The 26,198-nt window shown below is 47.5% G+C and overlaps 2 protein-coding genes across 3 annotated transcripts in view; both read right to left on the bottom strand.

Annotated features, from left to right (window-relative positions):
- ATAD3A (ATPase family AAA domain containing 3A) overlaps positions 1 to 5,686 on the bottom strand; it is a 70,691-nt gene extending 65,005 nt beyond the window's left edge. For both annotated transcript variants that reach the window (XM_044667529.1, XM_044667530.1), the window contains exon 1: positions 5,423 to 5,686. In XM_044667529.1, coding sequence (XP_044523464.1) covers positions 5,423 to 5,630 — 208 coding nt within the window. In that variant the 5' untranslated portion in view covers positions 5,631 to 5,686. The remainder of the gene's footprint in view (positions 1 to 5,422) is intronic.
- Positions 5,687 to 24,065: 18,379 nt separating this feature from the next.
- Positions 24,066 to 26,198, bottom strand: part of VWA1 (von Willebrand factor A domain containing 1) — a 71,215-nt gene continuing 69,082 nt past the window's right edge. The window contains exon 9 of the mRNA XM_044668637.1: positions 24,066 to 24,943. Within this exon, the coding sequence (XP_044524572.1) occupies positions 24,912 to 24,943 (32 nt within the window). The 3' untranslated portion in view covers positions 24,066 to 24,911. The remainder of the gene's footprint in view (positions 24,944 to 26,198) is intronic.

Raw genomic sequence — 26,198 nt, 5'->3', positions numbered from 1 at the left:
TAAGTTAAAAATTCTCAAGATAAAGTTTTTATCCCCTGCACAAAGCATGATTATTTCACCAGAAATTATGGGCAACTAGTACCCCAAATAAGAAAAGATAAGAGCTTCATCATCAAAACAGACATTTATATAAGGTTTTGATGTTCACCAAATGCTTTACAAACATTATCTCATTAGAAATCCCTTAGAAACAGCACTCTGGATAAAAACACTCTAACAAGACAGGGAATTGAAGAAAGGCTGTCTGGTATAAAAAAATCTCACTCCAATGAGTCTCTGAATCTAAAGTCAGAAAGATTCCAGAGCTTAGCCTTGCCAACTAAACCAAGCCTTGTTCAAGGAGCACAAAAATTACACATTAATTGGACACTGATCATAGGTGGAAGGTCTATTCCTCATCCAAGAGGCCCTCACACCCATTTCTGTTGGCCCAAACACAAAATAGGAAATCAGGCTGGCAATTGTGATGCTAGTAGAATTATAAGGCAATAAAAAGTTCTTGAGTTTAACAGACACCAAAATACAAAGCATGGAAGAGATTAGAAAATCCAGCCCTTTATAGCAGCATCCATATTGAAATCTGATCAAAACTAACCAAAGCCAGGGAGCTGCTAGGTAGTGGATTGAGAGCCAGGTCTAGAAACAGTCAGGAGAACTGGCAATAAGCTGAGGAGGCAGTGGATTACCTTGGTTTTTATGGCCCATTGGAACAATCTGTCCCTTGGGGAACATGTCTGGGCTAATCACCCCCCCTAACTCACCTTCTCCGTCTCAAACATGTAGGTAATACTCAACCTGGTTCAGCCTACTTGTCGGGATGGTTTTACAAGGATATGGTTGCTTCAAATACTATAGTTTCTTGGAACCACAAATGAGATTTGGGTGAAAGGTATGTAGAGAGTTGGTGAAGCAAAGCTGGATGTAAAGTGAAGGGCCTTGAATGCCAGGCTGAGATTAGAATTTATTTTGTAAGCAGTGGGGAACAAAGGAAAGTTTTTGAGGAAGCAATCTAGCCTCCCCCTTGGCCCCCCTTCTCTCTAAATACTTACCTATATGCACAGTCCCTCTCATAGAATGTAAACTCCTTGAGAATCAGGATTACTTCATTTTCTAATTCTGTAAGCCTAGCACCTTGCCTAGTGACTGGCAAATAGTAGGTGCTTAATCAATGACTGGTGAATGACTGAAAATCTAATTAGTAAGACTGATCTGGCTGTGGAATGTGGAATGGACAGGAAAGAATGAAGGGAGATCTTGTAGGAGACAAAGGTAATACTCTAGTCAAAAGAGTATATGGCAGTGGAAATGCAAGGGAATGACAGAAGCTTTTCAGAAGGAGAAGAAACAACAGGGCTTTTCCAACGACTAGAGGAAGAGGAGACAAAAGTGACATTTAATTTAGATTGAAAGAATGGTGGCAGCAGAAAGAGGGATATCAGACGGAAATGGGGCGGATGAAGAGTTTTAGGAGTTGGGTGAATTTGAAATGACAGTGAGGGCAACATTCTGTGGGATAAAGAACATTGGAATCTAAAAGTATGGAATTCAGATCCCAGCACTACTGACTATATGTGTCTTTGACCAAGTAATAGGTCTCTGGGCCTCAGTTCCCTCATTTGTAAAATGAAGGATTAGACTAAGAGACCTTTAAGGTCCCTTCCCAGCAGTAAATCCATAACTCCATGATCCGATAGGTAAAAATATCTAGCAGGCAGTTGGAAATACTAGTCTAGAATATGGGGGAAGAGATAAAGAAGGGAACAAGTATTTATTAAGTGCCTACTATGTGCCAGGCACTATGCTAAGTGCTATATAGATATTCTCTAGGCTATTCCTCATAACAACTAAATGAGCCAGGAGCTAGAATTTTAAAGCTGGGGAAACCAAGACAGGCAAGTTTAGAGTAAGACTGAAGACAGACTGGAGAGTCATCTTTAAAAAAGTGATAGATGAAAAGCAGGAATGAGTAGTCACTAAATGTTCACAGAATTTGAAAACTGAAAGGGACCTCAGTGACCTACTAATTCAACTCATACACAAAAGAAATCCCCAATCGTAACATACCCTACGAGTAGTAAAAGGAAGAGAGGAGAGGACAGAATTCAACAGTAGACATTCATTTTAAGGGCTGGGAAGACGAACTGAAAGAGACAGGAGCAGAGAGGTCAGTGATTCAATAACATCATCTAACCTATCACGTTATCCTTCTTTGTCTCATAGTCAAAGTTGCTCATGGATCATGGTGTGGTGGGAAAAGATAGCTGGTCATCTTAGCATGGCCCACTGAAGTGTTAATTGAGTCTAAGGCCCCACCTTAGGGGGGGTCGAAGAGAAAGGTCTCTGTTCTAAAGGAACTCAAAATATAATAAATACTATCTATACATATATAGATCATTAATATTAATAGTCCAGGGAAGTAAGCTGTAAGTAACAAATTAATCTGTTGCTAAGGCACCCTCTTCCTAGGATTACCTGGGTAACTAGGAAACAGTTAAGAGTGAGCAAGAATTTCCTGCCTATGTTCATACTAACACCCTATAGCCAGAAAAGCTATTCCTGTTTTAGGTCATTCGAACATCTAGATTTCAGCACCAAAGTCTAGGAGGGGTTAGAGTTCAGGAGAAAAAGTATGATCTAGTGCAGTGATTCCCAAAGTGGGCGCCCCTGTCCCCTGGTGGGTGCTGTAGCAATCGGGTGTGTGTGGGGGGGGGAGGGGGTGGTGTGATGGCTACAGGTGCATTTATCTTTCCTATTAATTGCTATTAAAATTTTTTAAAAATTAATTTCCAGGGGGCTAAGTGATATTTTTTTCTGGAAAGGGGGTGGTAGGCCAAAAAAGTTTGGGAACCACTACTCTAGTGGAAGGGGTCAGAAGACCTGGATTTTAAGTCCCAGCACTGACAGTGGCTGTACAACCTGGAACATTCAGTTTTCCCATGTGTAAAATGAGAAACAAGATTCTTTCCTGTTTCAATGTCATTCTGCAGTTCTGCCTAGTAAGAAGATAGCCTCTACCTCCAAAGGTGGCCTTTCTCAACCAATCCTGCACAGGGATGATTCCTTCCAAATGTCTCCAGAAGTTAATTTCAAAAGGATCCTAGAGCAAAGCAAGCTATTCAAAATACTCCTTGTCTGGGTCAATGGCAAAAGCATCCTTAGAGACCACCAGAAGAAAGCTGAAACCTAGGGAAAGGAAATGACAGAAAATGACAGTTCTCCACAGTGGGTACCATCCAACACTCTGGCCTGCTTCCTCTTCTCTTCTCCCTCTACACAGAGAGTTCTTGCTTTATGTAGATTCGCATTAAGCAAATTCAACTTTATGTAAAGAGTTCTGAAAGAAAGTCCGATTTCAAAAAATATCCATGTACAGTACTACCCACTCTCCACTCCAGTCCATTGGCAGGGTGCTCCATGGACTCCCATCTCCTGACCAAAAAAAAGTTTAAAAAATCTCTAAGTAAAAGCAGAAGAATGGCTAACAGGGAGACTGCTACCTGGATAGAGGCATAGCTTGAGTCTTTAGGAAAGGGGTAGGCAACCTTTTTGGCCGTGAGAGCCATAAACGCCACGTTTTTTAAAATGTAATTTCGTGAGAGCCGTACAGTGCTCACAGTGCCGCTCCTGTAACAGCACCTGAAAAAAATGGACTTTATGGCTCCTGCAGAAAGAGCCATATGTTGCCAACCCCTTTCTTTAGGAGATGAGAGAGAGCTCTGCCCAACTTCCTGGTATTGTCTATCATCCAGACTCCTCTTTTGTGTCTGGTTTCCAGACTTCATGGGTTTGTCCCCAGTGGATTTTTTCTCTAGGTTCTGGCCAGGACCCCATGTGGCTGACCCCAGTTGATATATTCCTCCTCTAGCTCTCACTTCTCTGCCCCAGCCCCCATACGTTCTTAAACTGTGTCAGTTCTCTCCCTTCAAAGGCACAAAGGCTCCTCTCCCATCTCCCTCCTTTCTTTTCTATATTCACATTATGTAAAAATCACTTTATATAAAGGTCTGTAGAACATCCGCTTACATAAACTGAGAATTGTACTACTCATTTTCCTTTATATGCAAATGATTCTCAGATACATTTGACAGCTCTGACTTCCAAACTCATGCCTCCAATTACTTATAGGACATCTTGAAATGGATGTCCCACAGACTTCTTTCACTGAACATATCCACCACTGGACTCACTATCTTTCCCCTACAAGCCCTGTCCTAACTTTCTTATTACTGTCAAGGGTACCAGCATCCTCCCAGTCTCACAACCTAGATGTCAACCCTGACTTTACATTCTTCCCCCCTCCCCCTTTTCTTTTCTGGCACTGCTACCACCCTGGTGCTGATCCTTATCACCTTATTTCAAGACTATTGCAATAGCTGCTGCTGGTGGATGGATCTGCCTGCCTTGGAAGTCTTTCCACTCCAGCACATCCTCCACTCATCTGTCAAATGAATCTTCCAAAAGCCCAAGTCTGATCGTATCTTCACTCCCATTCAATCTCTGGCTTAATTATAGCTGGTTTGGCATTCAAAGTCCCTTTTAGCTTTCCAGGCTTCTCATGCCTTATACAGTTCCCTCCCCACCACATACTTTGTGATCCAGTGATATTGGCTTTCCTGTTTCTCATACAAAACCCTTCATCTCCCAACATTCGGCATTTTCTCTGGCCATCTCCCATACCTGGAACTGTCTCCTAGCTTCTTTCAAGACATAATCCAAACTCCATCTGCTTCAAGGCTTTCCCAACCCCACCTTAACTCTAGCACCTTTCCTCTATGGATTCCCTCCAGTTTATTCTGACTCTTGACTTTTTAGTACCCAGCTTGTTTATAGTTGTGAGCCCCTTAAACCCAGGGCTATGTAGACTTTCTTTGCCTCTCTTTGTATCCCCAACAGCCTTGCACAGTGCCTGGGCACACAGTAGATGCTTAGTGTTTGCTGAGAGTGGCTCAATCTGGGAGGTGGCTTCAAGGAGGCAGTATCTCCTTCCTCTCTTTTCTGTCCACCCTTACCCCAGCAGGCACCTCCCATCGATTCCAGGATCAAGGGGGTCGTGTCACCCAACTCTGCCTTGGCAGAGATGAGGCAACTGAAGATGGGAGGGAAAAGGTGACCGGTCTAAGGTCATAAGGATCAAAGGGCAAGATGGGACAAGACTCCACTCTAAAGCCACAGCCCTTGCTCCCAATATTCGTATCCAAAGGGGTGGCCAGTGGCCCCATGTAGTGGAGTGGCAAGGACCCACGGAGGGGGAAACAAGGCGGGCTTCCAGTTCAACCCATGGAGAAGCCCCAGACGAGGGAAGGCTCCAGCCTCCTTAGGCTCAGTTTCCCCACGAAGCATAATAAGGAGAGGGGGTGGGGCTCGCATTTCCAGGCCCGCGAGGCAGGGAATAGGAGGCATGCCCCCGGGCTGACCCACTCACGCGAGTGCTCGAGTTCGCGCGCCGCCTTAGCTGCGCGCTCCAGGCCCGTGGGGTCGAAGTTGCTCCATTTGTCCTTGGGCGCGTGTCGGTCCCCACCGCCGCCCGTCCGGTCTCCTCCACCGTCCCCTCCGGGCGTGGGTGGCAGGGGCAGCATGGACCCCGGGCTCTCGCCCTTGGGGCCCTTATTGACACCGAAGAGCCACGACATGACAGGGCACCCCCTCGAGCCCCCCGACTCGCGCCTGCCGAACTGAAGAGCCTCTACACGCGGCGGGAGCCTTCACGCGGCGCCCCGGGCGCAAGCTCAGGAGAAAGAGCCCGCCCACAGGGGGGTCGGGCCCTAGAAAGAACGCGTATGCCGGATGTTACGTGAAAGGCTGTTTCGCCTTCGGATTGGCTGCAGGGACTATGATTCCTCCCCAACGTACAGCCCCACCTCCCCGGCCGTACGCGAGGCTAGGGTGTACAGCAGCCCATTGGCTGCTAGCGACTCCAGGGGAAAGGTGATTAGGGCGGGACCAAGGGGGATAGTCGGAACCTTCGGCAACGGAGGCCGAGATAGGACATTCAAGGACGCGACTGCCGGAGAAAAGACCGATGCGCATGTCATCACTTCCTTCTAGCAACGGAATGCAATATCTCGTTGCTAGGGGACGCCGGGCAAAGTTCCGACCATGGAGGCGGCAAAGAAGCAGGTTCCCCGAGAGTCCCTGAACTTTGTGCTGCGCGGGCACCGGGCCCCGCTCCGGTGAGTGAGAGCGGCAAAAGGAACTGGAGACCGCCCCGAGCTGGGAACTGTTTAGAGATCACTGAGTCCCATCCAACCCCTCTTTCTTCATAGCACCGAAGGGGAAACTGAGGCCCAGGGAGTGGAACTGGGATACCTAAAGTCACCCAGAGAATCAGGGTCTGGAGCACTAGCAACCGGGGAAGACCCCCTATAGGAGGTGGACCCAGAGTTAAGCCTGAATTCATTCATTCATTAAAGACAAGTATTTATTAAGTACCTACAATGTGCTGTCACTGTGCTAGTTTCTGGGGATGCAAAGACAAAACCAAAATATTCCCTGCCCTCAAGGGAAAATAGAATTAATCAAACTGGGGAAAATAGAATTAATCAAACAACAAGTATTTAGTGCCTCCCATATATCAGACACTATAGTGCTAAGGAAGATGCAAAGTAAAGGTTCAAATTGCCCCTGCTTTCCTTAAAATGGGGAGAAGTATTTAAGTATGTATTTACAAGATAGTGGAATGGTCTAATCAGAGGCCAAATTTCCAAGGGTTGAGAAGTAAATGGGAAGAGAGAAATTGGAATCAGGAAAGCTAGACCTATGAAAGGGAAGAGAAAGGAGCATAGCATGAGAGGGTGCTAGATACAAGTGAAGGGCTTTTTTAAGGATAAGTGAGACCTAAACTTATTTGTAAAGAGTATTGTAGAGAACTTGAAGATTAACAGGAGGCTGGCTATGATCAAAGGTACAAGCTCCAAGAAAAGACTGCAGGTGATGGGACCAAAGGCACAAACTGAGAGGTTGGATGGCATCTAGGTGGCTCAGTGAATAGAGTGCTGGGTCCAGCATCAGGAAGATCAGAATTTAAATCTCAAACTCTCATCTAGCTCTGTGACCCTGAACCACTCACTTAGCCTGCTTTGCTTCAGTTTCTTTATCTGTAAAATGAGCTGGAGAAGGAAATGGCAAACCACTCCTGTATGTTTGCCAGGAAACCCTAAAGGGGGTCACAAAGAATTGGACACAGTTGAACAACAACAACACAGGGTTTGGCTTTGGTAAAAAGGATGACCTTTTTATTAGTAAAATGGTGGATACTCTACAAAGTTTTGAGGTCTAGGGATAGGAGAGAAAAGAAGCTAGAATTGCAGTCCTCTGTTAAGAGAAAAAGGAGAAGGGGATAAGGAGAATTTGTTTGGAACAGCTATTGTGGAGAGAGTGTGATGGTCAATTATGACATTCCTGAAGTTGGTTCCCTAATTCTAACTCTAGGTGGGGCTGTGGCTTTAAGCAATCTCCCACTGAAAGAGATAAGCAGTGGGCAGTGGGGGGGAGGGGGGCGGCAATACTAGAAACAGGACCCTCATACTCTCACCAGTTAGCACTAGTTAAACATAAACCACAATATCTGTGGTTTCGGCATTAGTCAAGTATGAATTGCAGAATCTGTATTGTTGATCAGTTACCCAGAGGGTAGGAGAATGAGAGGTCTATTGAGAGCATACCAATATGAGAATCAGGTGGTAGCTAAGGATGGATGAAGCCAGCTAAAGTTCCCAAGAATCCTTAAGAAACCTTGTAGGAATGTGTTCTATCTGGAGGAGGTGCTGAAGGGCTATACCTGGGAGAAGCCAAGTGAACCAGAAGAAAGAGAAATGGGTACAGAAACAAAGAATTCCTGGGGCTTACACAACTGAGGGTTTCCTCAACAGGCTACCAACGAGACTATCCCCATGGCCCTAATAAGGCCCCAATAGAACCTTCTTAGTTAATCAGGCTCTTCCTGATTGTCCTCTTAAACTCCTAGACTGTTCTCCACTCAATTAGAACAGAACAGAACTTCGACTGGGGGTAATTTCAAGTCTGAACATAAAAGAGGGACACGAGAAAGAACAAAAGGGAGGAAGTGCTTGACATTCTAAGGTAATCACTTCTATGTGTGTTGTGTTTTTATGAAGAGAGAAACGAAGTGAATTTCTCAGTAACACTCAGAAAACTGCCCATGGCCAACATCATAATTCTCATGTATTAGTCAAGAATCAGGCCTCTTCAGACAACCTGGAAGATGCTTCATGGAGTCAAGAGGAAGAAGTGGGTAAGGATGAGTGAGCCCAGACATCACCAGGTCACAAGGAAGGAACCAAACCCTCATCTCTAAAATGGAATATTTAGGGAGGGCTTGTCCCTCATAGGCTGCCTTCAGGGGCCAGGGTTCTGCTCTCAGGGGACTTACAGTCTAATCAGGGGAGGGTAAAAAGAAATAATGATAACACAAGGGAGGATGACATCAGTGGTGCAAAGGAGAGGTCCCCAAAGGTGCAGTGAGAAATCCAAAGAGGAAGTGAGAGAGAGAGAAAAGATAGATACATAGAGAGAGGAGGGAGAGAGGGGCGTGAAGGAGAAAGAGGAGAGAGAGGAGAGGGAGGGAAAGAAAGAGAGGAGGAAGGAGGAAATGAGGGCAAGGGAGGGGAGAAAGAGAGGAGAGGGAGAAAGGGAGAGAAAGAAAAGGGAGGGAAGGAAGAAGGGAGGGAGAGAAAGAAGATAGAGGGAGAGGGAGAGAAAAAAATTGGCACATGTTGCGGGGAGGGGGAGTCATGGAAGAGGGGATGAGATAGAGAAGGCTGAGGGGCTTAGGCTGACTGCCAGGTGTCTGAGGGGCTAAGTGGGATGACTTTTACTCCCTTGCACACAGCTCATAGATCTGGGCCCTAGGGTGGGAGCTTCCCATATGAACATAGATGAACTGCCCTAGAGCCTCAGGGCAATGGACCAAGTCAGCCTGCTGTTTACCAGACAAACTTTTTTTTTTTTTAATTTAAAGCATAAAATAACTTGGTTCGGTTTTTTCAAATGATCATTTCCTTTAATGCATCTCAATTCCACATCATCATAATTTTTTTATTTCAGGATAAAGTGCTGAGGTTTTTGCTTTAAAAGAATTCTTAATCTAAACTACATCTAAACTGGGGTGCCAAGACTGCCCCTTGATACCCAGTAAAGTCCTGCCCTTTTTACTGCCTCCTATGACACAAATGTAGGACCAGATTCCATAAGTGTCCTAAGATCCTGTTTGTCTCTCAAAACCTCAGAGTCATTCTATGATGTCCTCATGTCTTCACTGATGAGCGGCAGGGGTTTCCTGGAAAGTGCTCCAGGGGTCTTGCTCTGGTACAGGGCCAATCACAGTTAGTAACTAGGGAAGTTGGGATTTGGGGGAGCAGGGACAAAAGGGAGGACACGGCATCCTGCAACAGTAAGAAATCTGATCATTGAGTGACACAGAATCCTATGACTTCCAAGATCTTACATCAGGTCTTTCCCCTCCCTATATGCAGCTAGATTGTCTTCTCGGGAAGACAGTCCCAGGATTGATGACTTAGAAGAAAGTTTACAGAAGTTGAAGGTCCAAAAGGGCATCTTAGCCTCCAGGTCGAGTTCTTTTTCTGACACAGAAGATGTTACTGGTTCAGATGCCACCAACCTCTGGAGCCCTGGTCAGTCTCAGTGGCCTGAAGGTCAGAGTACCCCATCTTCTCTGGGGGAGAAGGAAGCCCTGCTAAAGGCACCCATAGATTGGGGACGGTTTCTGAGTCCACAAAGCTTGGTCAGCCCATTGGGAAACTACTCACGCCTGAGGATTTTAGGCCTTCCGGCAAGGTCTCTATCTCCAGGCAACTACACAGCAAGCCTTCTGGAAAGGGGGATTTTTACCCGTAGCTGCCTACCCTCTGTGGCTTTGGTGATGGATGGATCCCCCGCACAGTCTGGCCCCCCTAAACTAGGAGCACCTCATGTGATCGGTGTGAAGTCCCTGCTGCCTCCTAAGATTCCGGTGAGGTCCTGTTCTCCCCAAAGGAGAGGTGCCTCTCCTGGAGTACCCAGAGGCAGGTCTCTTTCTCTCACCCTGTCCCATTCTTTCTCCCCTGCTTCCAGAAGGATGCGATGGGTCCGATCTCGCTCCCAGTCCCCCGGGCCCATCTGGAGACCCAGCCTTACCAATGCCAAAGCTTGTGCACAGCCCCCACCCCAGCTCATCCCACCCGGGGGAAGCAAGAAGAAAACTCTGACCAGACCAGCATGGTCTCGAATTTATAAACCAAGGCCCTGGGCTGCCCACCAGGCCTGCATGCCTCTCAAAACCAAGGAAGAAGACATCCTGGACCACTCCTGGAGCCCTTACTGCCTGCCTGTGCCTGGAATCTCCTCTCCTTTGGCTCAGGAGATGAACAAAAGGTAAAGAGGCCCTGCTCACACTAACAGTAAGAGTAGTTCCTTATGGGTTTGCAGAGTCCTTTTCTCAGGTAATATCTCCTTAGAGAAATATAGCAGCCTCTGGAAGTAAATCCCAGAATCACTGCCCATCTGTAAGATGAGAAAACTGAAGCTCAGAGGAAATGACCTGCCCAGGGTCATACAGTAAGGATCCAAGGCAGGATTCCAACCCAGGCCTTCTGGTTTGCCAGGTCCTGTGTCCTGTCCACTGGGTACTTCCCATAGCCCTTCCTGTCAGGTTGGTGGGATTTTCCCCATAAATGTAGCGTTGACTTCAGACTTGGCCTGGGGCTATAGCCACATTTCCCAAAGAAAGAGTCCTTCTCAGAGCAGGCTGTCACCAAGTTTTTGCTCTGTGACATGGAACTTTGGGGGACAGGAGAGAGGAGCCATCCCTTCCGTGCCCTCTTCTGCGCTTCTGTCCCTACGCTGCTATATTCCACTTGCAAATTGTGTCCCTCAAAGAAATGGCTTGAAACCACTCCTCTAGGAGACTTCACCAACATGAATGATGAGCTCCTCTTAGCAGCCCAGGACGGGATGCTCACCTCTGAGTTAAAGAGACGCATTAACAGTCTGTACATTCACGTATGGGAAGAGGTAGTTTCTGGTTGTTTGGGAGTTTATAAGAAATGTCTACTGTGTCAAGAAGAAGAAAAGGATAATTCTTCTTTAAAAAGATGGGGGCAGTTAGGTGCCTCGGTGGATAGAGAGCCAGGCCTGGAGGCAGGAGGCGCTGGGTTCAAATCTAACCTTAGACACTTCCTAGCTGTGAGACCCTGAGCAAGTCACTTGACCCCCCACTGCCTAGCCCTTACCGCTCTTCTGCCTTGGAGCCAATATACTATCTGGAATTAATCATGTTTGTTTTAATAATTCGGCAACTATGATTGGTTACCTACATATGGTAGCCCAGGTCCTGTAGGATGGTACATTTCAGGTAGGTACCAAAGACTAAGGTCGGTCGCCAACATGCTACTTGTTTGCCAAGTGATGTCTTGGCTAATGGAGTGAAAAAAGGTAAGGGAAGCTTGGAGAGTGGCTATTGGGGTCCAGGACCAGATTGAGGGTTCAATTAAAAAGGGGTGCTGTGATAGCTCAGAACCCCCAGTCTGTGCATTGCAGGTTCTTCCAGACCCTTGAAGAAGGGAATGTACCTCAGTCCCTGGTAACCACGAACCCCATCCAGAAAGCCCTGACAAGATTCCGTATGCAGTGCCTGCGGGCAGAGGAAGAATGGGTGTTGGAGCTGAAAAGACAGCAAGAATTGGAACGGACCCGAGGCCCCAAGCCCAAGTGGTAGGTGCTGAGACCTCCTTTGGGATCTCCTCTCTTGGCCACTGGTGCCCTGGAAAGGAAGAGATGCCCCTGCCTCTTGAGAGGAGGAGAGAACAAGTACTGTGAGGCCAGGCTCCCCATGAAGTACCACCCAGGCTGGTGGCATCTCCCATGTCACGCATCAGGATGGTCTGTTACATGGCTAACGTAGCTCTCGAACTCTCCTTTCCTTTGAGATTCTGTTTGGCCTCGCATTTCCCGTTTCTGTTAGTAGAATGGAAAGGCCCTTTATTGTGGGGCATTTTTCACACAGTTTTAAAATACCCGGGGTAATTAGTGGGTTGCATCTTCATTTTTTATGGAGAGGTGAGGGATTCCGGCTGAAGTCCTCTTCTGAAGCCTCACCCTGCTATGAAGGATCTCCAGGAGATCTTCCAGCTCCAGAAGGTTTTTTCGGGCTGGAGAACCTTGAAGTCAGGGACAGACAGACTATGCCTGCTCTCTGTGAGCTAGCCTAACAAAGCTCAGGGAGGCCATCTCTGGACTGGCCACACCAGCGTCATTGAAGGGCCTCAAGGGTAGTAAAGTCAAAAGCTCAATAAACAATGAATTCTCCAAATGTTAAATCATATGTTTTAAAAGGCCCTATTCTTGGGGGCAGCTGGGTAACTCAGTGGATTGAGAGCCGGGCCTAGAGGTGGGAGGTCCTGGTTCAAATCTGACATCAGACACTTCCCAGCTGTGTGACCCTGGGCAAGTCACTTAACCCCCATTGCCTAGCCCTTACCACATTTCTGCTGGAGCCAACACACAGTATTGACTCCAAGACAGAAGGTAAGGGTTTAAAAAAAAAAAAGACCCCGTTCTCAACATGAAGACTCCCAGCCCATTCAGGGCACAGTGGGGACCAGTTTTCTGCCTCTGCTCAAGAATGAGGAACCTCGACCCGCTCCCTGGCCTGCCCAAGATTCATGGTCAACATGAGGCCAAAAAGGAGATGTTGGCTTGTTGCAGCCATGTTGTGTTCCCCCCTCCCCGTCAGCTTTGTCCTGAGATTTCTTGATCTCCATTTCCCATTCCCCTCCCCATGTCACCTACATTGGGCTGGTCCCCTGGCCTTCCCTGCTCCCTCTTGGCATTCTGGGGGGAGGCCCTTCGACGTTCCCATCTCCTTCCCTACCTCCAGTTACAGGCCACTAAAGAGACCTTTCAGCCTCCAAGTCGGCCCTCTCTCACCTTTGAACTTGTTCCTTTATCCCCAGTCACGGGATGCTACTAGGCCAGCCTGCCTAACAGGCAGAGGGCCTGTTGCCAGAAAGCCTAGCCTCGGCTTGGAAGAAAATGACATAAGCCCCTAAAAAATGGAGGGACAGCTGGCCTGGGAGCTGGGAGCCGCACGTGAGGCGCAAAGTTTGGTAAACTAAGCCAGGCGGCTCCTCGGGGAGAAATGTCCGTGTTCCAAGTAGGTTGTTATTTCAGACACGATCTGTTCTATTCTGTTCCCCAGCTGCCTCGTAGGCCCGAGTCAGACACTAGGCTGTTTGTTCTAGGAGAGTTTTGACAGTGTTTGTTACTGTGTTTCTACAGAAACAGTTCATTCCCCAAAGGAGGAAGCCCCAAATAAAATAGCAGAGCCGGGTTGGACCCTGTTGTGCTGGACCTCCCACATGGCCAGTCACACTCCTGACTTACGTCAGGTAGAAGCCCAGGGGAGTGCCCAGCCTGCCCGATGCCCTGTGACAACACGGGAACACACAATCCCGCATTAATACCTTGAGCGAATACTTTCCTTCCAAGGGCTCAGAGGGTCTGCGAGCTTGCGGCAGGCCTGCTTCCAGATGCGAGGTGGCCTCGGGCGGAGAGCGAGCTTGAAAACCTGCCCCTGGAGCCTTGCTTGTTTCCGCAGACCTCGTGCCCAGAGCCTTCGCTGACCAGGCGGATGCCCGGGAGACAGATGCTGTGGGCGCTCGGCCCGGGGCCCCGGAGGAGGGGAGGGGGACGCATTCCAAGCCCTTGTCATCATCTCCTCGTTAGGAGGCCCCCTTGGCTCTGGACCAAGAGAGAATCAAAGGAATAAGAGTAACAATACCTACCATCCAGCAGATTCTCGATTTCTCCCTGCTGTGGGAGGCCGTGTAAACTCATTTTGCTCAGATTCCCTCCGTAATTCCCCTTTTTATGCATCAGATCCATTAAAACAGTGAGTGACTGTTTACAGGAACTAGAAAATTCCTCCACTTCCCTGTCTCCCCTTAAAGTATGCAGTTGTTGGTTAAAAAAAAAAAAAAAAAAACACAACAAAACCCTCTTCCCTTCTGTCTTAGTATCCATTCTAAGACAGAAGAGCAGCAAAGCCACACTTAGAGAAGGTATCTGAAGCTAGATTTGAACTCAGGTCAGGTCTTCCTAATCCAGACCCAGCACTCTATCCACTGTGCTACCTAGCTGCCCTCAGGGTGCAGTTTTTAAAGACTGTCTAATGGGGGGACATCTGGGTGGCTCCGTGGATTGAGAGCCAGGCCAGGAAATGGGAGGTCCTGGGTTCAGATCCAGCTTCAAGAGACTTCCTAGCTAGGCGAGCTTGAGCAAGTCACATAACTCCCATTGCCTAGTCTACTTTTCTGCCTTGGAACCCATACACAGTATTGATTCTGGGGCTGAAGGAAAGGGTTGGGGAGGGGAGGGCACGGCTGTCTAATCAGGGCTGAACAGGGAACAGGGAAGCCCAGCATCTCCCGCTCCTGCCCACGGCCCGCCCGGCCAGCCCCTCATCCCTGGCAGCTTGGCGGTCCCTGTGCCGAGTCTGGCTCCCTGGGTTCTGTTGGGCCTCTGGCTTCCTCTTGGGCCGACCCGGACAGCTGTTTCTGACTTTCAGGTATGAGATGAAAAGCTCCCAGTTCCATTACGAAGCCCACAAACATAATGAGTCATTGAAGACTAGCCAGGACTCACCGCTCCTTTGTAACCACAGACGGGAACTGGCTTCGGAGGTCAAGGAGTTGGACAAGCGCGGCGAGCCTGCCCATCCGGACTCCTTTTCAACGGGCCAGAACCACAAGTGAGGAGACGGGAAGGCTAATGAAGCTGAGGCTGAAGCCTTCGAATTTCCCAGGGTCCTTTGGCCTCGTGGGATGGAGATCGGGGGAAGCAGTGAGAAGGAAGCACCCAAACCCCAAAGGGGCCTTCCTTCACAAGAGCCTGGAGAATGGAGAAGCCTTTCTCCAGGACAGCCGGGGAGTCTCACCTTGGAATAGAGAGGCCCGAAGCAGGAGGACTCCTGGGGCTCTCGTCCATCCCCACGGCTGACGCCCAGCACAGAAGGGCGGGCTTCTGCTGCAGAGACGTTCGTTCTTCATTCCCTCGCTCGCTCCCTCGCTCGCTCAGGGGGCATCTATGATATACATCGCCAACTGCCCAGGGAGCCGCGACGTTTAGCCAAGACAACCCCTGCTCTCGTTCGGGTCAGTAAGGCAAACACTTAGCAAGAGCTGCGGAGTCCAGGACATTCGGGGAGCTCATAAACACAACCAGAATGCACACGATTACAAGGGAAGTGCTCCAGAGAGCCTCTGAGTGCTGCACGGAGGCCAAGGAAGAGGCCAAGGAGGCCAGCCCCGGGTGGAGCTCCAGAGTGGGGAAGTCGCCCTGGAGGAAGTAAGCAGGGCAATTGGGTTTTAAAGAATGAGTAAGAGGTGGCTCAGTGGATGGAGAGCCAGGCCCAGAGAAGGGAGGTCCTGGGTTCAAAGGTGACCTCAGGTACTTCCTAGCTGAGTGACCCTGGGCAAGTCACTTGACTCCCACTGCCTAGCCCTGACCACTCTTCCGCCTTGGAACCCATACCTAGAACTGATTCTAAGACAGAAGGGAAAGGTTTAAAAGAAAATGAGTAAAGATTCAACAAGCAAAGAGGAGGAAGAAGGACGTTAATCTGCGTCTGAGCCGGCCAAATAACAAACTCAGTGAGACAAAAGTTCTGAGCAATAGCGTTTGAACGTACCCCACATTTCCTGCTTTGGGGTTCATACAAGTGCGCGCATCGTGTCTAATGGGAAAAAAATAACGTCCAGGAAAGGCGTCGGATGCAAACAGGCTGTCCGTGACCTGCTTTTCTCCCCTAACATGTCAGCACCTGAATTATTGTTTGTTCTTCAAGGGCTGGATTGGCTCCACGGCCGGGCCGTTGGGGTAAGGGCGGGCTCTAGATTACGGGTGACCCCATTAGGGCGGATTATCAGAGCCCAGCAACGGCCCTGTTTTTATTAGGCATCATAAAATAGACCATTTGCTTTTCTCGAGGAGCTTCTGCGTGATCGCCGCTTCCAAGCTCGGGACACAGGCTCCCCCCTTCCCCAGGACCAGCTTTCCCCAAATGACGGGCTTCTACGATGCGGCCAAGTGGACCAACCTTAGTGGCTGCCGGGTGGTGCTCTGTGGCCAGGAGGTGGCGCTGCAGCCCCAGGCTCTGGCCCAGTGTGGATTTACAAAGAAACGAGAGACGTCTAGCATGTCCCAATGGCTGGAGAGGTGGCTGGGGGCAAAGGGCAAAAGGCAAACCACATAACCCATCAGTAAAAAAGCATTTTATTTCTTTTAAACCCTCACCTTCCGTCTTAGAATCAATACTGTGTATTGGCTCCAAGGCAGAAGAGTGGGAAGGGTGGGCAATGGGGGTCAAGTGACTTGCCCAGGGTCACACAGCTGGGAAGTGTCTGTGGCCAGATTGGAACCCAGGACTGCCCGTTTCTAGGTCTGGCTCTCCATCCACTGAGCCACCCAGCTGCGCCCTAAATAAACATTTACTAAAGGAGGCGGTATAAATATTCAGGGACGACTAGCACCTCTGTATGAGGGCTGCCCATCTGCTTTTCTTTCCCCCAGCCGTGGCTCCAAGAAGCTGCAGCCAGCCCAGGGCTCACACCCCGGTAACACAGCCTTGGCACAAGGGCTAAACCAGGTTGAAGATAGCCGAGGGGCCGCAGGTGAGTTAGGAGCTGTCTACCCCAAGCACGCGAAGGCTTCCCCTGGCAGAAAGGGTGAATGACAACAGCTGGTTTCCCATGGCCACAAAGGGGGCCGAAGCGGGGGCCGAGGGATGCTTGGAGCCTGGTGGGAGGTCGGAGACACCAGGGTCATCCGCTGCATCCCAGGCCATCAGCAGCCGGCCTGCCTTTTGTCTTGCCACTGGCCCCGCGAGACTCTGGAGGAGAGAGTGAGGCTGATGGATGACTTTTCTCAAATCTGCCTCACTGTAACTTATATGGGAGTCCAAAGACATCACCAAGAAGCCGCTGGTGAGTTCTTCAAGTACAAAGGACCGCCACGTTAGGGAGCCCCTGCTCTCTGCTAAGCATCGATACAAGAGGAGGCAGAAGACAATCCTTCCCCTCAAAGCGCTTATCATCTTTTTTTAAAATTAATTTTGGGGGGCAACTGGATGGCTCAGTAGGTTGAGTCAAGTCTAGGTTCAAATCTGACCTCAAACACTTCCCAGCTGTGTGACCCTGGGCAAGTCACTTCACCCCCACTGCCTACCCTTACAGCTCTTCTGTCTTAGAACCAAAACACAGTATTAATTCTAAGACGGAAGGTCAGGCTTTTTTACCCATTATAAGAGCTTGCAATCTAATGGTGGACAGCGTAATGACATATGGACACACACACCCCACACAATTTTCACCCATTGTCTTTGGGCAGAGCATGCCTGTGCGGTAATATATGTGCCACCCTCAAGCTCCTACTTAAAAGACACTGAGATCAGATAAGTAAGCTTAATCTGCACTACTGACATTTTCTCCAACACTATATTATTTTGGGAGGAAACCCTTGCCTTCTGCCGTAGAACCTATACCAAGCATCAGTTCTAAGGCAGAAGAATGGTAAGGGCCAGGCAACTGGGGTCAAGTGACTTGTCCAGGGTCACACAGGATGTTTTTGAGGTCAAATTTGACCCCCAGAACCTCATGTCTCTAAGACTGACTTTTTTTTTTTAAACCCTCACCTTCCGTCTTGGAGTCAATACTGTATATTGGCTCCAAGGCAGAAGAGTGGTAAGGGCTAGGCAATGGGGGTCAAGTGACTTGCCCAGGGTCACACAGCTGGGAAGTGTCTGAGACCAGATTTGAGACCCAGGACCTCCCATCTCCAGGCTTGGTGCTCTATCCACTGTGCCACGCAGCTGCCAATGTTATTAACATTTTCTCCAACATTGTCTTAAGTAGAGAGTCAAAACAAATCATGCCCTGGTTTGTGTTTGCATGGGGTTAATGTTCACACTGAAATATTAACAATCAACTAGCAGCATGTCCATTACATATAATCTATAACTGCATGTGTAATATTTTATAAATAATATACCTTTTGTGCTTGTGTCTAGAGAATATATATGTATGTCCTGGGTTCAAATCTGGCCTCAGACACTTCCTAGTTGTGTGAGCCTGGGCAAGTCACATAATCCCAATTGCCTAGCCCTTACTGCTCTTCTTTATATACTCGCATACATCTCTTCCATAGCCACTTGGGCTGCCCTTGGGAGATATCTGGTCCGCCTGACCCATCCATAAGATTATATTTAGAGCCAGAAAGAGCCTTCATGCTCAAATGAGGAACTGTATAAAACGAGATGTCATATTTCAAGCCTTTTGCAAACCTTAAAGCACCAGATAAATGTTAGCCCTCTAGTCCATCGCTTGTTTTATAGACGAGAGGCTGAGTTCAGAGGTTCACTGTGCCGGAGGTGGTCAGAGAGATCCTCAGGGGCCCATGTGTGGGGCTGGGCAGGGCTTATCTTAAAGGCTCCCTCCCAGTTCCCTGCTGCCCCTGACCCTGGAAGGCTCTGCAGAGGGCCAAACCCTCCTGATTGCACATTAGCTTCATGCTCTGTGCCTGTGCCCCACTTACCAAAGAGGAGGAAGCTGGATCTGGGCAGTTCTGCTTTGCCTCCCTCTAGGCTAGGTGGGGCTTCCTGGGTGGGGGGTGGAGGGGAAGGGACTCTTCCCTGTTCATCCCTGTTTTCAGTCTATTCAGCAAACTCTGCAGATGTTCCTTCTGTTTGAGTTGTCAGCATTGCCAGAGCTCACTCATGCCTTAAATTTTGCAAAGTTCCTCCCTCTAATCTTCCCATCTTATTGTGAATGCTCACATCTGTCATTTTATGGGCAGAAAAGCTAGCACGAGGCAAGGTTTGCACCATCTACCCCCAGGAATAGCTAGTTTGCTCTGTGCTCCCCATGGAACATTTTACTTACTCCTGGAGCCTTTCACACAAGAGACCCTTGATCAATATTTGTGGAACTGATTCAAGCCTTGTTTCAGTACAGTGGCCAGTGAAGCCCACCTCCCATGCGCCTTCAAATGGGCCAAGGAGCTCTTTCCTTTCCTTTAGCAAATAGATATCTATATAGCAAATATATCTATATAGTAAATATCTATATAGCAAATATATAGCATAGAAGATATATATACAGCAAAAAAAGATATATATATATATATATATATATATATGTATGTCAAAGCTATATAAATTAGGAATTAGGACTGGGAAGAGGCCAGGGCATTTCCTTCAACCATATAGAATAAATTAAGAGCAAGCTAAAGGATTAAAGATTGGAAGAGGAGAAAGAAGACTCATGGTAGCTATCTTCAGAGATTTGAAGGGTTGCCATTTGTCTTTTTTTGCTTGATCCTGGGAACAAAATTAGGAACGATGGATGGATGGGTGGATGGATGGATGGATGGGTGGATGGATGGATGGATAGGTGGATGGATGGGTGGATGGATGGGTGGATGGATGGATGAATGGATGGATGGATGGGTGGATGGATGGATGGATGGATGGATGGATGGATGGATGGATGGGTGGGTGGATGGATGGATGGATGGATGGATGGATGGGTGGATGGGTGGATGGGTGGATGGATGGAAAAGTACTTAATAAGAAAACAACATGTATCAGACACTGTGCTAAATGCCAAGGGATTCAAAGACAAAAAAGATAGCCTCCGCCCTTAAGGAGCTTCCATTCTAAAAGGTGAGAAGACAATACACACATCAAGGAAGGATGGAAGAGAGGTTACAGGAATGGAATGATGAGTGGGACCTTAAGAGAGGAGATGGACAGGTTAGTAGCAGAGTTGATTAGATCATGGTTCCAAAATCATGGTGGGGAAATGTGGGATCCAATGAATGCAATAAAATAGAATCAAATTTTAGGTTCCAAGTAAGGAAATTTTCATGCTTAGGAGAATGGTCCAAAGGTGTTTTGGACTGCCCTGAAGGGAATGAGCTTCTTTTTTTTTTTTTTAAACCCTTAATTTCTGTGTATTGACTTATAGGTGGAAGAGTGGTAAGGGTAGGCAATGGGGGTCAAGTGACTTGCCCAGGGTCACACAGCTGGGAAGTGTTTGAGGCCGGATTTGAACCCAAGACCTACCATCTCTGGGCCTGGCTCTCAATCCACTGAGCTACCCAGCTGCCCCTTGAGCTTCCTTTTTTTTAAAAAAAAAAACCTTCAATCTTTGAATCAATACTGTGGATTAGTTCTAAGGCAAAAGAGCAGTAAGGGCTAGGCAATGGGGGTTAAGTGACTTGTCCCAGGTCACACAGCTAGGACATGTCTGAGGGTAGATTTGAACCCAGGACCTCCTGTTTGTAGGTCTGACTCTCAATTTACTGAGCCACCTAGCTATCTCTTGGCTTCCTATTGATGGAGCCCACTGGAGAGGACTGGGTAGTCACTCACTGGCAATGCTGCTGTTGGCACAAACATTCATGCTAATTGTGAGGTCACTGGTAAAACTGCTTTTTAAAAATACATTCAATTAAGATACTCCTAAGTAAACTGTTTTGGCAAGAAAGGCTTGCCCTATGCATACAGACATGTTTTTTTGTTAGCCTCCAAGTCAGGATGTTAAACAACATGGAAAGGGCAGAGTAATCCTTCCATCTGGTCCCATTCATCATCTTTGGGTCATCTCAGGCCATAACTACTTCTCTCCAACCATCCCCTATAGGTAGAGTCTACCCTAGAATGTAAGCTCTTTGAGGGCAGAGACTGTCTCTTTTTATATTTGTATCCCCAGCACTTGGCATATAATAGGTGCTTAATAAAGAAGTGCTTTTCATTCTTTTTTTAGCTGGTGCTACCCTGAACTCACATCAAGTGCCTACTATGTGCTAAGTGCTGGAGATACAGAGAAAGGGAAGTCATCCCCATTTTCTTGAGGAGGAAACTAGCTCAGATATTAAGCCAAGGGCACCAGGGCTAGTAAAAGTATCAGAACTCAGGCCTTCTTTTTGACTCCAAGACCCAATGGACTCCTTGGGCTATCTTATCTAACTTTTGAGGGTCCAGAGGACGGCAACCACAGTGAAGAGGGATGGTTCTTGTTCTGCTCAGCGCCTATGGGTAGAATTAGGAGCAGTGGGTAGAAATGAGGGAAAGGCAGAATGGGGGTGGATGTCAGGGGAACCTCCTCGCCATTAGAGGTAGATCTCCAGTGTTTGGTGTGTCATAGATACTTAACTTTGGTTGAGCTGAGTAGAATTTCTCCATCATCCTTGGCACAGAGGTGAGTTTGGGTTCTGGCACAGAGCTCAGGTCAAGTACAGAAATGCTGACAGATCCTGTCTCTCACTTGAGGACTAGCCCACTAGCCACAGCAACCCCAGGAAGGACTGTTTTTCAAATTTAAAAATACAGATATATGGGTCAGCTAAGTAGCCCAGTGGATAGAGTGCCAGGAGTTGGGAGGACCTGGGTTCTAACCTGGCCTCGGACACATCCCAGCTGCATAACCTTGGGCAAGTCGCTTAACTCCAACTGCCTAGCCCTTGCTCTTCTGTCTTAGAATTATTACTAATATATATTACAGATAAAATATATAATGCATACTAATATGTTATATGCTAATATATGTAATATAATATATACTAATATATTACTAGCATATAATATATACTAATATATTACTAATACATATTATGTACTAATATATTACTAAAATATGATATATGCTAATATGTTGTATAATATATACTAATATATTATATACTAATATATTACATGGTCTAATATATTACTAACATATATATACTAATATAGTACTAAAATATGATATATGCTAATATATTGTATAATACATACTAATATATTATATACTAATATATTACATGTTCTAATATATTACTAACATATACTAATATATTACTAATATATATTATGAACTAATATATTACTAACATATAATGTATACTAATATATAATATATACTAATATATTACATGTCCTAATATATTACTAACATATAATATATACTAATATATTACTAACATATAATANATATTACTAATATATATTATGAACTAATATATTACTAACATATAATGTATACTAATATATAATATATACTAATATATTACATGTCCTAATATATTACTAACATATAATATATACTAATATATTACTAACATATAATATATACTAATATATTACTAACATCTATTTTATAATATATACTAATATATTACTAACATCTATTTTATATATACTAATATAATATGTACTAATATATTACTACTATATAATACACTAAATATATAATTATAATACTTACTAAGGGTTTTTTAAAAATTCAAGATAAACAGGAGCACAAGGGTTGCCCCCTCCCTCCAGACCATCAAGCAGAGCCTGGAGGACCACTAGTCGGGAAGGATGCTGAGGGGATCCTGGGTTGGACTCAGGGGCCTTAGAGGCCCCTTCCAAGCTCTGACCTTCTCCGGAGCACCCAGCAGTGTTCGACACACAAAGGCGTCTTTATAATATGTGTTTGTTGAATAGAGTTTGGCCAGTCATCATGAAAATGAACAGAGGAGGGAAGAATTTTGCATTTAGAGCTGGAAGGGACTTTAGAAATCATTTAGCCCAAACATCTTTCAAATGAGGAAGCCGACTCGAAAAGGGGAATTGCCGGGCCCAGAAGTACCCAGGGAGTAGAATTAATGGATTCGAACAGTTTCTCCTTCTAGAACACCATGCTAACTTCACTTGATAAAACCAGGAACAACAACAACAAAAACCGGGAACAAAGGGCTCCCCTCCCTACCTCACTCCCACAGGCCAGGCCTGGACACTGGGCTGCTCTTGCAAACGGACCTGTAGTTTTGTCTTTTAAATTGCATCGTCTATCCGTGACTTTTTTTATTCAAAGATATTTTATTTTCCCAGTCACGAGTAACAACAATTTTCCACATACGTTTTCTGAAACCATAAGATCCAAATTGTCTCCCTCCTTCCTTTCCCTCCCTCCTCTCGGAGATGCTGAGCCATCTGATCTGGGTTATACATATATGATCATGCAAAACATACTACCGTACTGGTCATTGTTAGAGAATACTCACAGAAAACCAGAACTCCAAATAAAACCATAAATAAATGAATGTAAAGATCGTCCACTTTGATCTGCTTCTGACTCCCACGGTTGCTTCTCTGGAGGTCATCCGTGACTTTTTACCAAAAGCCAAAGAAGAAACGGGTGAAGAACACCATTCTGTGTGTAGGCTTAATTTATTGCCATTTTAAAGTCTGGTACATTCATGGGGAAACAAGGAATGACAAAGCCTTCAGTTAGTTCAGTTCAGCCTGGGCCAAAATCAGTAGATGAACAGGACACCCACTGACCGGGATTTGAACACAAGGTCTCCCTTTGGAGCCCTGCTTAGCATGACCTGGGGAGTTATAAGCACCCCAGGGCCACCTCCCCCCCCCACTGGACTTCAAAGGGGAAACTAAACTGGAACGAGGTCAGAGAGCCCAAGAGAAGCCGGGCCCCCTCATACAGAGGGGCAGGGCAGAATACTGAAAATCCAGCCATCTCCGCAGCTGCCCCCACCCTGGGGCACTTGGACAAAGCGGCTTCTGCCCATTTTTGTTTTAACTCCAATCCAATCCCTCCAGGAGACCCTTCCGATGACTCCAATAGAACGTAAGACCCTTGCGGGCAGGGGCTTATTCTCTTTTCATTTTGCATCCCCAGGGTCTGGTGTCTGATGGACACTGAACATCGGTTGGGTTGAATAGAATTTCTCCATCTTGCTTGGCACAGAGGTGAGCTTGGGCTCTGACACAGAGCTCAGGTCAAGGACAGAAATGCTGACAGACCCTGTCTCTGTCGCCTAAGGACCAACCGGCTAGCCACAGCAACCCAGGGAAGAATTATTTTTTAAATTTAGATTTAAAAGAGCAGCTAGGTAGTCCAGTGAATAGAGTACCAGGCTTGGAGTCTGGAGGTCCTGCATTCAAATCTTGCCTCAGATAATTCCTAGCTGGGTGACCCTGGGCAAGTCACTTAACCTTGATTGCCTGGTCCTTGCCACTCTTCTCTCTTAGAACTGATACGAAGACAGAAGGCAAAGGTTTTAAAAAGGGAGAGAGATTTTCCACTTCAAACATGGTTTGTGGCAGGACCCATCCTTGTGCCCTGTCCTTGACGACTCTTCTCCTTGGAGAGGGATCTGATGCAATTCTTGCTTGGGCTTCAGTGACCTCCTGGAGATCCCGTGCTAGAGATGGGGAGGAACTCTGCATTTGGGGAAAGGCTCTGCCGCATGGCAAGGAAAGGAATGGAGAGAGTCCTAACGTGGGGGTGGAGGTGGGGAGAAATGTCATGGTGGGGGACCACCTTTCAGATTAGAAGTGGGCAAGCTGGAAGGGGCAGGGGTCATCCCAGCATCCCTCGCTGCCTACATCCAAAACCGTGGCCAGCCTTGCTCAGCTTCCCCAACCAGGACTCGTCCCAATCCCCACCCCCACTTCTCTTCCAGGGAAACCAGGGTTAGGAAACAAAGACGAGGTCCCAGGCCAATACCTCCTCGCCGCCTCACCTCTTCACTTTGGGGAGGCCATCAACGACATGCGTGTTAGTACAAGAGAGAAGGGAGTGAGCCCAGGGCCCATAGCTGAGCCACCAGCACTTCAGGCTTTGGACCCAAGTCCTTGAGGATCACCCAAGCTGACCACTGACCCACTTGAGTTAGGCACCCCGCAAAGGTCAGGAAAGGACCGATGGGGCTCCCAGGGACCAATTCGCCACAGAGACCTCATCTTCTCTCGCCAATCTCTTGGGTCCAGTGCTTTCCCCTCTGGTCTGTTTCCGAGGGAAAGGCTCGGCTCTCCTCTGGTATCTGGGACTTAAGGGCATCTTGGGGTGTGGCTAAGTGGGCCGATACTCGGGGGCCGGCGTGACTGAAAAGAGACAGACCATACTGTCAGTTCTGTGTCTGGAAATGTCCTCGCGGAGCGAACCTGAGCCTTCCAGGGTGGCTGAGAAGACCCAGTAACTCCGTGGCCCATGGCCCTTCAGGACTCCCGAATCCATTTTTACAAAAGCAAAATGACCCTCACCTTCCATCTTAGAATCAATACTATGTATTGGGACCAAGGCAGAAGAGCAGTAAGGGCAGGCAAGAGGGGTTAAGTGACTTGTCCAAGGCCACACAGCTAGGAAGTACCTGAGAACAGATTTGAATCCAGGATCTCCTGTCTCCAGGCCTGGCCCTCCATCCACTGAGCCACCCAGCTGCCCCCAAACTTTTTTTTAAAAAACTTTACCTTGTCTAAGTATCAACTCTAAGACAGAAGAGTGGTAAGGGCTGGGCAATCAGGGTTAAGTGACTTGCCCAGGGGGACGCATAGCTAGGAAGTGTCTGAGTCCAGATTTGAACCCAGGACCTTCCGACTCCAAGCCTGGTGCTCTATCCACTGTGCTAACTCCTTCCAAATCCACAGGATATATGGCAAGATCTCCAGCCGGTAGGAAGGAGCCACCTCTAGTGCTTAGACTGGAACCTCTCCTACCTCTCCCTCCAGGTCCTCCTGCAGAGACAAGGCTCTCTCCCTGGATCCCTCCATAGGGCATACTCCTTCCCAGTCTCCCTTCTTCTCTCCACACGGCTAAACCTTGGCCATCCTACAGGTTTCGTGCCTTCTCCGCAAGGCCTGTGTTCCCTGGCCCCTCCGGCTCTCAGGGACCCCCACGCCCCCCCTCCTCTGAGCTCCTCAAGCTTTGCCTCTCTATGGGATCCCAATTCTAAACTTGTGCTCTCTGCTGGCTCTCGGGTTGTTAGAAGGGGGAGCTCCACGTTGGTTTCCTGATAGTCAGGGAGCCCTGAGCTCCACGGGGGCACCCCGGGCTTAGCAATGATAGGAGCAAAAACACTTCGGTAGGATTTTTCTCCCAATGTCTGGGTAAGACAAGTGGTACCCATTTTATGGATGAGGAACCTGGCTCAGAAAGAGCGAGTGGGTCTCTCTAGGTCACACAGTCAGCAAGTATTGGTTGCCTTGGCTTGAGGACAACTTAGTGTCCAGCCTACCGGTCAAGTGATTCTGGTGGGAGAGAGGCAGCATGGTACAATGGAAAGAGCACTAGGTCTGGAGTGAGAGGGCTTGGGTTCAAATCCTACCTTGGAGGTGTAGTAGCAAGTCATTTAACTTCCAG

This window comes from Gracilinanus agilis, chromosome 3, assembly GCF_016433145.1.
Source record: "Gracilinanus agilis isolate LMUSP501 chromosome 3, AgileGrace, whole genome shotgun sequence".
Lineage (NCBI taxonomy): Eukaryota > Metazoa > Chordata > Mammalia > Didelphimorphia > Didelphidae > Gracilinanus > Gracilinanus agilis.
The sequence above is the reverse complement of the archived record's forward strand: the minus strand, read 5'-3'. Positions and strand labels throughout refer to the sequence as shown.